Raw genomic sequence first — 13,815 nt, 5'->3', positions numbered from 1 at the left:
TCACTTACCTTATTTCTCTGGCACTTTGGGGAAAAAATTGAGATGTCTGAATTCCTTGGACAAAGGAATCTTTGTATCAGCAGAGATTTGTGTAATATTAACCTTATTGGCAGTGTAGTGCATGCATTTCGAATCTTACATATAAAACATTAGCCAAAGACCAAACAGTATATATATGGACTTCCTGTCATAAGTTTTATATACAACTGCATTCTGAGTGTGTGAGTGCAGGGAAGATTTCTGAATGGGAGTATCAAGGTGAGAGGGAAATCGCAGGGAAAAAGTAGCTCCTGATTTTTGCATCTTGAAGTGATTGGCATTAACATACATATTTATTTCTCGAGGCGTAACTTTTTAGAAATGATCATTTCTAGACAATATTTCTGTAATGTTTGCAAATAGTCAAATTGTCATATCATTGGCACTTTTAAAAATACTTCAAAACCGCCTCCCAGACTCATCCTTCTGGTACAATTGCATGTTATTTGCAGAATGTGTTACTTGAACACACTATTTGCTTTGCTCGTGCTAGGCTCACAATTCCCTTTCCCTATTGAATCTAGCAGTTTTTCACTCCCATCTCCTTCTCCCTCAGCATGCTGAGAATACATAAAGAACAGTTAAACTGATCACAGTTCGCTGCTTTTCCTCAGTAGTTCCAGAATTTTTAGCACTCACCAGGAGACAAATCTCCTGGATCTTCCTGATACTAAAGTTATCTACTATTCTCAGTACAGATTGCTCAAAAGTAATTGGAGGATAATCAGCTGAAAATAGAATGCCTTTGTTTGTAAAATAATTTAGAGTACATCTCTATCTGAATGCTTGAGCTTCCTCTGTTACTGCTCCTCAACACAGGTGAAAGCTGGTTACATCATTCAATTAGCAGCTGGCATGTAGAAGTAGTAGGATAATAGTTCTGGAAATATTATTCGACGTTTTATGCAATGTTATGCATTAGTTTTGATGCTTAAAATAAAACTTAACCTTTACCCACTTATTGAATAGTCTATAGGGAATTTGGAACTAGATGATCTTAAGGCCCCTTCCAACCATTCCGTGATTTTCTGCTGAGGGATGACCTAAAGATGTACTGTACAGCTCCTGAGTGCAACATCCAGACTGTTACTATGTGTGTATACATAAAAATATATATACACGTGACATACTGCTGCTTTTTTTCAGTATGTTAAAGAGCAGGATTTTTAAAAGCTTTTAACATATAATTACTGTATATTAGATATTTATGTGTTGGATGGAGGAGATAGGTTTAGTATTTAATCTATTCTGTGTCATAAAGTTGGTTTTATTTTATACTACAAAGCAGTTTATCAAAAAGCCTGTCCTATCCTTAGTGTCTTGCTTTATGTTAAGTATCCTTTGCTTGATTTACAAATTGCCATTTAGAAAAAATAAAAGCATTTTGCATGTGGAAAGCAAATTTCTTTTTCTGCCTTGTGAGATGCTTCTAATATTAAAGGCACTTATCCCATTTAAGCACACAATAAATGTGCTTGTAGAAATACGATTTTAGAATTCTGCATATATCTTTATTTGAAGTAAACCTAATAACTCCTAGTTTTGTACCTCTTTTCTGTATAGATAGTTTAACACTTATTGCTTAAATAATGATTATGTGTTGCCTATACAGTCCCATATTTCCTTAAGACACATGCTTTTCATGGGATCATAGAATGGCCTGGGTTGAAAAGGACCACCGTGATCATCGAGTTTCAACCCCCCTGCTATGTGCAGGGTCACCAGCCTCCAGACCAGGCTGCCCAGAGCCACCTCCAGCCTGGCCTCCAGGGATGGGGCATCCACAACTTCCTTGGGCAACACGTTTTTGTTTCTTAAATTCTCTTAGCTTAAATATAAACTAAGCTAACTATAAAAATAGCTTAAAATTCTACACAAACGAAGCTGAAAATAAAAATGGCGCTTCATTTAATTCTTTAGAGGTTATGTAGCAGTTCTTTCATTTTCAGAAGCTTTCTGAAATATTAATGAAATAGGCTGGAACGTTAATTGAATAAGCTGTGTGCTTTTCAGTACCTCCTTAAAAATGTTAAATTAGTAGCATTTTATTCGTGTCATAAAGGAGGGAGAGACTGTGCAAACCCTTGTTTTTATTGCATTTAAGTGGTGCAGGTGGAGTAAAAATCCTAGATTCTTTACCTTAGGACACAAGGTCACTAGGGCATGCGTGATGTGATGGCATTGCAGGAAGCTCCTCTCATTGGGCAATGACTATCCAGGCTTTCAGTAGAAAGAATGCTTTGGTTATTTCCAGCATTTGCAGATATTGCTACTGAAATCTTCCTTCAGGCTCTCTAGCACAAACTTCCGCTGTTTCACTAAGATTAGTTAACCTAGAAGGGAGACTGACGCCATTTTGGCAATGTAGTTTGTAGGCCCTATAGCTCAGCTGCAAGTTAGTGTTGTTGGGTTAGCTGTGTAGGATTCAGATACTTAGTAGCAACTATTAAGTCTTTGACAGGCAGGAAGCAAGAGTTGAAGAGGATGTACCCTAATACAAGTAACATTTCCACTAAGTTCCCCACAGCATCTTGTCCTGGCTGTAGCTACCTGTGAGAAAGTTCTTTTCCTTGGACTTTTTTTCACTGCTTTATCCATTAAATAGAAAACTCATTCCTCAGTACATCATCATTGAGTTGGAAAGTTCGTTGTTTTCTCTTTGTTAAGTGAATGAGGAGGGTCTTTATTTTTGAGTTGGTAGCAAAATTTCTACGAAAGAAAAATACTAAATAATAAGTGTATCTTCATATTGTGCTGGGATTTAGTGTATTTGCAGCCACTGGAATTTAAAAGAAGAACATCTTTATTGGTTCATTAAAAAATAAAAAAAAAATAAAAAAAGAATCTGCCAGTATAAGCTTTTCTCTTCCTTTTAAATTATAGGCTAATAAATCAGAACCCACCAGGCTCAGGTATTTCAGGTCAAATAATAATAATAATAATAATAATAATAATCTGTTTAAAATTGGATTCCTGACACTTAAGGAATGACCTAAGTTAAAGCAATGATAGATTAAAAAAAATGAAATCTTGGCTCTGGAGATTCCAAGATTGTTTAAATGCAGCCTTTCTTTGAACATTAGAAAGAAAATGAATAAATGTAGCTATTTTAGGAAAAATGGGTTGGAACTTTCCCTCTCTCTATCCTTCTCACCCCATGTGGAGTGATTTTGGTTGTGTGGTATGTTTATTGCCTTCTTTTTCTTGTAATTTTTTTTTTCCTCCCACAGAAATCTTTATCCCAAATTTGCATCACCTTGGGCATCATCACCTTGTCGACCTCAAGACATAGGTAAGAAAAAAATGGCTATTTAATTCAATATTAATGTATGAAAATGGTACTCATTTACAAGTCTTAATAGTTGCATCAATTCCGATTCTTTTTTAGACTTCCATGTTCCATCTGAGTACTTAACTAACATTCACATTAGGGATAAGGTGAGTATGTGTGTGTATTTTTCATTAGTTTTTTACCAGTAATTTTCTAAATTTTCTTTCAAACAGATTTTTTTTTTCAAATTCAACGCATTCAGTGGATGTTCTCAATCTTTTTAAGAGCAGTGATATGTTAACTGGCTGATCAGATATATCATGCACCCATTTCACCTTAGAAAAGAGTAGGAAAAACAAAAATGAGTACAGGCATAGCTAGCTAACAAAAACATTGTGTTTTTACTAGTATGCTCTTTATGCAAAGAGCATGTTCAGTGTAATTCAGCATACTCTAATATTCAAATGCCATATTAAATTGTTTTTTTTTTCTTGAGATTGGCTCAGAATTGTGAATCAAGATACTGTCGTACTTATCTCTTGCTTCCCATGTATACACAAACAGGAATTCTTGTTAGGTATATTTTCTTTCAAGTACTGTAGTTTCTTAAGAGGGACTATTGAGAAATATGGCAAGAAACTGTGCTCGTGTTACTTAATAGGGTGTGAAATAAGCAAATACATTCAAGCGTTTAAAGAACTAAAAAGAGTAGATGAGGATACGCATAGATGGGGGATAAAATTCTATCTTGCTGATTCTTCTGTTTATTTTCCTTCTGTATCTTCCTGTTAGTTGAAAAGGTTAACAAAATGAAGAGAAATGATTGTTATAATAATTATTGCTCCTGTTAGATTATAATTTACAATACACGTAGGATGGAAGCACATTCTGCACGTATCCTTCTGTTGTTTAAGTGGGATGTTATGTCTTAAAGCATTTATATATTGTGATTTTTCATCCTCGTTTTCTTCCATCTTTTGCAGCTGGCTGCAATAAAACTCGGCCGATATGGAGAAGATCTCCTGTTTTATCTCTATTACATGAATGGAGGAGATGTATTACAGCTATTAGCAGCAGTAGAGCTGTACGTTCAAACTACTTCGTCAGTCTTACATGATTTAATCTTTTGCAGTAATGAAGTAATGCATGTAATATTAAAAAAGATAAAACAATGCTGGAGAGAGAAGCTTAGTCGATCTGAAGCTGGAAAACTTTTTCATAATACCTCCTCCTACATTGGTTGTTTTCCACTTTTTTCATTCGTATAGCAGAAATCAAATGCCCGTCTCATCAATTTTGCAGTCTTATAAAGCAGTGTCAAGCAAAAGTTTATGAATGCCATTAGTTATTAAACATTAGTCATAAAAAAGTTTGTTGTTTGAACTTACCAGACTTCTTGAAGTTTTGTGTGTGATGAAATTAAGGTGTAATAATTATATGGAAGTAGTATGTGATAGCAACTGTAATGATGTCTCAGAAATATCATTTTGATTTTGAATCGTTGTATAATTTTTATTTAAAATCTTAAAATTGCAGTCTGTGATGTCAAATTGAAATAACTAATGCTAAGAATTGTTTTTCCTTCCTGTTGAAAATGAAAGATTTAACCGGGATTGGAGATACCACAAAGAAGAACGAGTATGGATCACCAGGGCACCCGGAATGGAGCCAACAATGAAAACCAATACATACGAGAGGGGAACATATTACTTCTTTGACTGTCTTAACTGGAGGAAAGTAGCTAAGGTATATATTTTCCCTTGTGAGGATATTTTAAGCCTATCAGCCATATGTTTTTAGAAGGACAAAACCCAGAGTCCATCCCAAAATCTCAGCTTTTAACCTCATATCATTCCAGTTCGTTATCTCAGTTTCTGATGTGCATGAGAACAGAGATTGCCTAAAAAAAAAAAACAAAACTGGTTTGTCTGTGGAAAAGGAGGAGCAGTTTCTCCATTTCCTGTTTTCTTTGGGAACTAAAAGGAACTTCTTGCTTTCATCACAAGTTTTATTAACATTGAAAGCTTTTCTTTCAAGTATAGTATTCTAGAATAAAAATAATTTGTCATTTTAAAAATTCTGCATGCAAATATTACTATTTTGCTTTAGAAAGTCAAGTAGGGAGTTACCACATCAATCTTTAGATTTAGAACAAGTGTTTAGGGTGGGAGGAGTTGGCTTGGGTTGGTTTCTTTTTGTTGTTGTTTCTAGTTATTGTCTTATTGAGGATAATGTAGGAGTTCAGTGCTCTGTTGTTTGAATGTTCAAGTACTTCAAAATAGCTTGCTTCTCTTAGGAAGGAGATATTTTCATGATTGTTTTCTGTATTCTAGGCCAAGAGGCATTAAAAAAAAACACAAAAAGAACAACGGTCTTCTCCCTTTCCACTTGTGATAATTTGTTCCCTTCTGTTGTGAATACTGTCAATATTCGTGACCCTTTATTTGCAATTTATGGAATTGTGCTTCTTTTTCTCCATCCTCTTTTCAAAGTATTTTCAAAATACTTTCCAATATTTTAGTGTCTTTCAGCTTTGAAACCATTTTGTACAGTGTAATTTTTTTTATTATGATTTCTTCACCCCATGAAAGCAAATGCTTTCTAATGTATATAAGTGCAAAAACATTTGAGTGATCAGCAGTGTTGTCATTCACTAACCTGAAAAAAGGGATACGTTCTTCTGGCGGTAGCCTGCCCTATAAGGGATTGCATTCAGCTCTGGTTTGGAAGCTGGAAAAGATTTATGAAAGCAGTATGCATGCAGCCATCACACCTAGCTCCAGTCTGAGTTGAATAATTTTTCAAAAAATCGCTGACCCCATTTAATTTTAGTTCATAGAATCATTGAATGGCCTGGTTTGAAAAAGGACCTCAAAGATCACGGAGTTTCAATCCCCCTGCTATGTGCAGGGTCGCCAACCACCAGACCAGGCTGCCCAGAGCCACATCCAGCCTGGCTTTGAATGCCTCCAGGGATGGGGCATCCACAGCCTCCTTGGGCAACCTGTTCCAGTACATCACCACCCTCTGGGTGAAAAATTTGCTCCTAATATCTAACCTAAACCTCCTCTATCTTAGTTTAAAACCATTCTCCTTGTCCTATCACTGTCCACATAAACAGGCGTTTCCCCTCCAGTTTATACACTCCCTTCAAGTACTGGAAGGCCACAATGAGGTCTTCCCGGAACCTTCTCTTCTCCAAGCTAAACAAACCCAGTTCCCTCAACCTTTCCTCCCAGGAGAGGTCCTCTGATCATCTTAGTGGCCCTCCTCTGGACCTGCTCTAAGAGCTCCACATCCTTCCTGCACTGGGGGTCCAGGCCTGGATGCAGTACTCCAGATGGGGCCTCACAAGAGCTGAGTAGAAGGGGACAATCACCTCCCTGGTGGGCACTCCTCTTTTAATGCAGCCCAAAACACAGCTGGCCTTTCAGGCTGTAAGTGCACACAGCTGGCTCATGTCCAGCTTCTTGTCCAGCAGGACCCTCAAGTCCTTCTCTGCAAGGTTGCTCTAAAAGTTCTTCCCCCAGTCTATATAAACACCTGGGATTGCCCTGGCCCAAGTACAACTGCTTGCACTTGGCCTTGTTGACCCTCATTAAGTTCACATGGGCCCACTTCTCCAGCCTATCCAGGTCCCTCTGGATGGCTTCCCTTCCCTCCAGCGTATCGACTGCACCACTCGGCTTGGTGTCATCTGCAAACTTGCTGAAGGCACACTTGATGCCATCTTCTATGTCATTGATAAAGGTGTTGAAGAGCACTGGTCCCGAGACCGGTGTCCCTTGGGGACACTGCTTGTGACTGGCCTCTACCCTGACAGAACCATTGATTAGAAGTCTTTGGCTGTGACCAGCCAACCTGTTCTAGTTATGTGGAATTATATAGCAGTGGCATGATTTTCCTTCAAGTTTTAACCAGCGTGGCATATTCATTGATGATAAAGAAACTTAGAACGTGTACCGTACCTACAGAACGTCTGACCATACTCCTTTGTGTTTGTTTTATTTTCTGGTAATCACATGGCAGATCAGACTAAATCTTGAGATGTTGAACAAGATTCCTATATGTTGGAACTATGCACATTCTTCTGTTTAGATATTTCATTTAATTGGAAAGCCAAAATTCTGAATTGCTTACACAGAAGGCATTTCATTTCTGTGATCAAGCTGCATCTACATACTTTTAAGATAACATAAGTATTCCATTGAATAGTTATGTGTTGGTTGATGTGTTTTCAAACATCAGCTCTAAATTAAAGGCATTAGAATTCAGTGTTCTAGTTCATCTGAAGATTAACTAGACGTGTTGGTTTTGTATTTTTTTCTTTCTTATTGAATAAATTTGCTTTGTCTGTCCAGCCCTCTGAGAAATTTACGTTTTAGTCATCTCCAATGACATGTGGCACTCATCAGTCCATTTGCACATTTGACTCATTGGTTTTACTGCTTTTCCAATGGTCATAACAAAGCTAAAGCTTCCTAATGAAAAATTTTAATAGCAGGCTGTGCTTGTGCAATTTATTATATATATATAAAATGCATACATACAAGGTGATTCCAAGACCTTAAAGCAAAAACATCTCTCCCCTCAGAAGAGAACCTAAATAAAACTGAGAATTTTATTTCTGTTTAAATTATTGATTTGTTGTTTGAATATAGCTTGTTAGGTATCCCAAGGCACTGTTTAAGGTTATTTTATTACTTAAGATCTTCAGAGAGGGAGTAATTACTTTTTGAAAGGATAGATTTCTTCTTTGGAGTCAATTTATTATTTTCTATTTGTTAATGAGCAATAGAAGTCTAATGTAGGTATCCATATCAGTAGATTAGATTGAAATTTTACTGTATTTGGAAATAAAAAGTTATTTTACTAGAAGGAAGTGATGGCCGTTGTGTAAGGATAGTGACATCCTTAGTGTTTCTCATTTTTCTACCTGTAGTGAATGTATCAAGCTACTACTTGATGCTTAAGCACTACTTTTGAAGACAGTATTTTCTTTACTGGGAGTTGTAAGTACTGTCATGAAATTCAGTATCCAGTGCTTGAGTTGTTGGCCCTTTTGTCCTTCTTCTGTTAAAGAGTAGAGCTGGCTTTGTATAAGTGGTATTCATGGCTGTAGGGATGAAACAGAGATGCACAAAATGAGTTCTCCAAATGATTTTACCCAGGTTCTATGCAGATTCTTTTGCATTTTGTATTTTTAACTTGGTTTTAGTTGGGTATGAAGGGCACCAGGCAAGTTAACTATTGATCACAGGAGTCTAGAGAAGGGTTAGAGGAAAAATTGGTATGGTGTTACTTGGAGAAGGAATCACTTGCTGGAAACCCTTCTGCGAGAGTTCCCTCTGTGATCAGTAAATGAGAATTTCTATAAATATGTGAAGTGTGGTCTTGGCACTGTATGGTAATGGTGTCACTTCTGATAATTTCTGGAGTAGACTTTTCCTATGAGGAGCAAAACAAAAATGGCAGTATGTGATGACCTCTAAACTGAAGGAAAATACAGCCAAGAAACTTTTTCTATCAATCACAGAAGTATTAATCAGTGGTTCAGGAAATTAAAAATATAACAATCTGGGGGAAAAAAGTTCTGATAAATAGCAGTCTCTTAGTGTAACAGCTGCATTACTAGTGAGTACTGGGAATGCCATTCCTTAGAAGGCCACAATAGTAATTGTTGCTTAATGGCTTCATTAGTGCTCTTTTGAAGCAGTCAAACAAGAATTATTTCTGGTAAATTACTCTCTTATTTATATATGCAAATTAAATTATTTTTCAAGGTACTTTATAAACTTGTCTGTTATAGTGTATATGCTCAAATAGATGGCAGCACGTATTTTAATGTGTTGTGCCTTGAGGAAGTTGCATTATGCAATTATCTGCTTGTGTATTTATTGTACCTGTAAATTAGTAACTCAGCTATTAAAAGTTATATTGAATTATAATTGATAGAATGAAATGTAACTATTTACTTTGAATAATGTTAGAAAGTCTTACAGCTAAGTTTATAATAACAAAGAACAAGGATTAGTAGATTTTTTTGATAGTATCCTAGGGTTTTTTGTTGTTTGTTTGTTTTTTTACAAATTTTGGTAAAGCAGACTACATACTTCAATGAAAACATATTTTTTCTTTCTTTTTTTAAATTAAAGAGTAGGCTGTGTATTCTATTCCTAATACTCTATTTCCTAAAAGAAGGAAATTTAAAAAAAAAAAAAAAAAAAAAGCCGAGTCTTTAAGCAAAATAATAGAGAGCTCCTTATCTATTAAGATTTTGTTAATTCCATACTGATAGGTGGCTTAAATATTGAGAGAATGTTAACAACAGTAAATTTCAAATTACCTTAAATGCCAAACAGAACACAGGAAAATGCTGGCTACAAACATGTCTCCATATGTGGTTTTTCATCCTAGGGCGTGTAGAAAGTACAATATGGTTAAAGGCACTTTGATTTTTCACTGAGGATTTGGCTTTATAGTGTGCTGCTGTAGAGGAGACGTGAAAGAGAGGAAGGGAAGTGGATGTGAGACCAAAAATGCCTTCTACAATTGCATGTTTACTGAAATCCTGATTTAAATTGTCTGAAGCAGACTGTCTGGAATTTCTCCTTTCAAAAGTAAGGAGAATTAATCCCATGTAAGGAGAGGAAAAAGTAACATAACCTGTATACTTTGATTTTGTATCTATAAAATGTGGAGTTCTTTCTGGAGAAAGGTTAAATTTCGAAGTGTTTACTTGTTTGTAAGAGTTGCTGCCTGTATATTAAATGAGTTTCTAGTAATTATAAAAGTATTAATACTGATCTTAAAATGGTAGAATGTTCAATTTGTTCTTCTAACAGAGATGTGCCGTAGCATTTGGATTCAGGCCCTCCTTAAACTTGGGTCTTTGCACCCATCCTTGAGCCAGCATAAATACTGCTTTTTTGGTCCCACTTGAATTTTCTTTGCTGTCCTTTAATGGGACTACACAGCCCAGAATAAGCTGTGCTCTGGGCAATTCTTATTCAGCTAACTTTGCTTTGGCTTAGTCTATTAATGCTATGGATCACCTGAAACGATTCTTTTTCTAGTATTTTTACGTATTATTGTTTGTGTGCAGGCTGATGTAAAAAGTTCTCAGAATGTCACAAGAAGGAACTGATTTAATTGCATAGAAAATTTATGTAGTGTTGCACGTGTGCCCTAAGTTTCCAGATACACTTAGTGCTCATTTTCCTTGGTTATTAAGAGATATTTAATTTTTAATAATTATTCCATTTAAGAAGTAAAACAACATAACGAATGTTTGTCAATGGATAAGTGGCACTTTCACACTTTATTTGTATCTGTTTATATTCAAAAATATCAGTGATGCTGTTCACATCCTAAACTATAGTGGCCCTTGGAATCAAAAGGGAAGACTTAAAGTGTAAAAAACATGTAATACAAGTATTTTTCTACATACAATAAATAATTGCCTTTTAGTTTTCAACAAATTTTCGTCAGTGAGTTCTTTTTTGGTATTGTCAGATATAACTGAAGTATTCTTAAATACTGCTGGATATTGGGCTTCAGCATTGCTGACACTGTAAGTCAGAAAGGCTCTTGTAAGCCTTTTTATTTTAAAATCAGTAGCAGTCTGAAGCATCAACTCATGTGCTCCTAAAGCAACTTTGGTAGGAAATCGTATTCCTCCTTCTAAACGAAGGGTTTCCAGTTTATGGCCCACAAAGCAGTGCTCAAGGTGCCAAAACCTTCCTTCGGACAGGACCAGCAGTAGCACACAGCCACAGGAAGTTTGGAAACCCCATTTATGGGTGATGGATTCCATCGTAATGGTTTCAGTAGCTGTTTTCCGTGTGTAATTTCAAGGGCATTTCAGAGCATGTGAAGGTTCAGGTAACTGATCTAAGCTTTTATTATTAACTCTTTTCTTCTGTTTACAATTCTGTTAAAAAGAAGCAGTTCCCCAACAGAATGATAGTAATGATTCCATGATTACGTGCAAAATGGAAACTTTGAAAGCCAGGAATGGGAGAGAAGTTTGAGAGGTATTTTTCCTATTAGAAAATGACTTCAGAATTATGAAGATCCAGCCTACCTAGACCAGCTATTGACACCAAAATACCTGTACACCTTGACCTTGCTGCTGACAAAAGGAGAGAGCAGGCATCCCTTCAGTACCAGCACGTATGTGTGGATCTGCACGAGAGGGGAACGCACACCAACTGGCATGCAGTGTTAATCAGGAGTGCCAAAAGCAATTCACTTGTACGTGTAACTTAAAGGCTACACACAGAGTGTAGTGGAAAAAATGAGAAAAGAAAAGAAATGCATCTTGGCTGAAGCAGAGCAGGAAAGCAAAAATGAGGCAAACATGCAACACTTCAGTGCAAATGGCTGTAACCTCACACACAGGCTTTGCGAGGATTTTCCAGGTTTAGGTACAGTATTCTCTGGGGAATAGAGACCTACTGAATTCCTAGCATTTGTCCCTCATTTGTTTTGTTGCCACGCTGAATGTTCTTTCCATACTAGTTAGACCTTGTTTTGCCTTAAAGGAGGGAGTTTGGGGAGTTGAGTTTTCCTAGATTTTATTTCTGATGTTGCGTTGATTTGTTCTTCTGTTTAGTTTGTCTACTCATAAAAGCTGAAATGTTGCACTATTTAGGCACTTGAGGGAGTGCTTTAAGATAATCTATTCTGCACTCTTAGTGTTTTTATTGGTGTGTAAAAGGAGGGAGATTCAGTTTTCTCCATAGATACAGATGAAGGTCTGCTGAGGTTCCCTGTTCAGCTAGGCAAAAGAAATGACTGTGTATCCCTGTGTTGAAAGGAAGTAGCCTTAAAAAACAGTTGTGCAGCTTCCACTTTCTGTACTTCTTGAATGAAGATAAAATGGGGGCGAGGTAAAGTTAAGCTGTGGAAAGGATCTGAAAAATGTCAGATTTAAGTAATTCCTTGTAACTGCATATATGAGGGAAGGAGCACCAAATGTCAGAGTGTACTAATTGAGGGCTGTGTGCAAGGTCACAGAGGGAAAAGCTGCTTTTTCTGTGTAATAATCAGGATGCATTTAGATATCAGGGCTAGCTGCAATCTGATTTGTAGTAGTTGCTATAGTCAGATTAAAAATTCCTGCTGCATCATGGAGATATTTCACAAGTAGGCAAACCAAATCCCTCAGATGGAAGTCAGGTGGTTGTGCCAGTGAGACAGTGAAGCTGCTTGCTTATCCATCAGTTCCTTGTGTAGCATCTGAGTACATAGGCAAAGATTTTTATTCTGAATGGTTGTTTATAAAACACCAGGCAAATTTCTTGTGAAAGATGTTTTCAAAGAAGGATGTATGTATGAAGGATCTCAGGACCTACACAAGGATTTGGGTAAATCTGAAGCTTAAATTGGAGTGTGAGACGTGATAGATTATTTTTCTTCAGTTCTGGCTTACCTAGGTTTCAGTAGAGTGTGTCTAGCAATTTTGTCATGTTCCTCATTGTTGTGCTAAGGTGTAACCTAGCTAGTTTAACTTAAGACTGGGCCTGTGACAATACCCCAAAATATCTCAAAACTTCAGATCATACAGAATAAGTCTCTGTACATCTGAATTGTTGAAAGACAGGAACCTTTATTCATAATGCAATCATGGCATGAGCTGATTTGTGAGTGTGTTGTGTACATATTGTATAATTGAGATCATAACAAGAGTTCTGAGAGTAAAGTACCATTTAAAAAAAAAGTGGTGGGGAACCCACACGTTACAGATGTAGTGGCTCAGGATATTGGCTTTTTTGTAATTAAAATACAGAACCCGAGATAGTGAAATTGTGTGGTTTTGCCTCAAGATAGATGAAGACTTGATCTCTTTTGTATTTGTGCTTTTTCAAATATGGCATGTGGATAACACTTTTCAGCAGTTAAATGGCACATAGTTTTATTTGGCTTTGTCTTTTTTGTTTGTTTCTTTTTTGATTGTAGGAGTTCCATCTGGAATATGACAAATTAGAAGAAAGGCCTCATCTGCCATCAACCTTCAACTACAACCCTGCTCAGCAAGCCTTCTAAAGACTTCCCTTTTCTTGGGGTATGGCTGTCTCAGCACAATACTCAACATAACTGCAGAACTGATGTGGCTCAGGCATCCTGGTTTTAATTCCTTGAGGATCTGGCAATTGGCTCATGCGAAGGGTCACCATTTGAGGTCCTGCCTTACTAATTATGTGCTGCCCAACAACTAAATTTGTAATTGTTTTTCTTTAGTTTGAGCAGGGTCTGAATTTTTGTTTTTGTTTTATTTTTGCCAGCAGACAAGCTTGGGTCTGTAAAGACAAGCGAGTACACTGACAAAAGTTTACCACTTAGTTTTCCAAAATGTAAAAAGACAAAAAATAAGAAAAAAGACAAAAAATTAGACAACAAAATTTGCATTGTTCATTGTAGCACTATTGGTAATAAAAAATGTTTGTGCATTTTTATGTGAAGATCCTTCTCGTATTTCATTTGGAAAGATGAGCAAGGTT

The 13,815-nt window shown here is 36.5% G+C and overlaps 1 protein-coding gene across 5 annotated transcripts in view; it reads left to right on the top strand.

Annotated features, from left to right (window-relative positions):
- Positions 1-13,360, top strand: part of CNOT2 (CCR4-NOT transcription complex subunit 2) — a gene marked incomplete at both ends in the record, with an annotated part of 91,415 nt that extends 78,055 nt beyond the window's left edge. For 4 of the 5 annotated variants that reach the window (XM_079542465.1, XM_079542467.1, XM_079542468.1 and 1 more), the window contains 5 exons: positions 3,270-3,331; positions 3,428-3,477; positions 4,294-4,394; positions 4,912-5,056; positions 13,274-13,360. In XM_079542465.1, coding sequence (XP_079398591.1) covers positions 3,270-3,331; positions 3,428-3,477; positions 4,294-4,394; positions 4,912-5,056; positions 13,274-13,360 — 445 coding nt within the window. The remainder of the gene's footprint in view (positions 1-3,269; positions 3,332-3,427; positions 3,478-4,293; positions 4,395-4,911; positions 5,057-13,273) is intronic. The other variant, XM_079542466.1, reaches the window with a different exon arrangement.
- Between the last annotated feature and the right edge of the window lie 455 nt (positions 13,361-13,815).

This window comes from Tetrao urogallus (genome assembly GCF_951394365.1).
Source record: "Tetrao urogallus genome assembly, chromosome: 1".
Taxonomy (NCBI): Eukaryota; Metazoa; Chordata; class Aves; order Galliformes; family Phasianidae; genus Tetrao; species Tetrao urogallus.
Note: the sequence above shows the minus strand (reverse complement) of the source record. Positions and strands in the feature narration are given on the sequence as shown.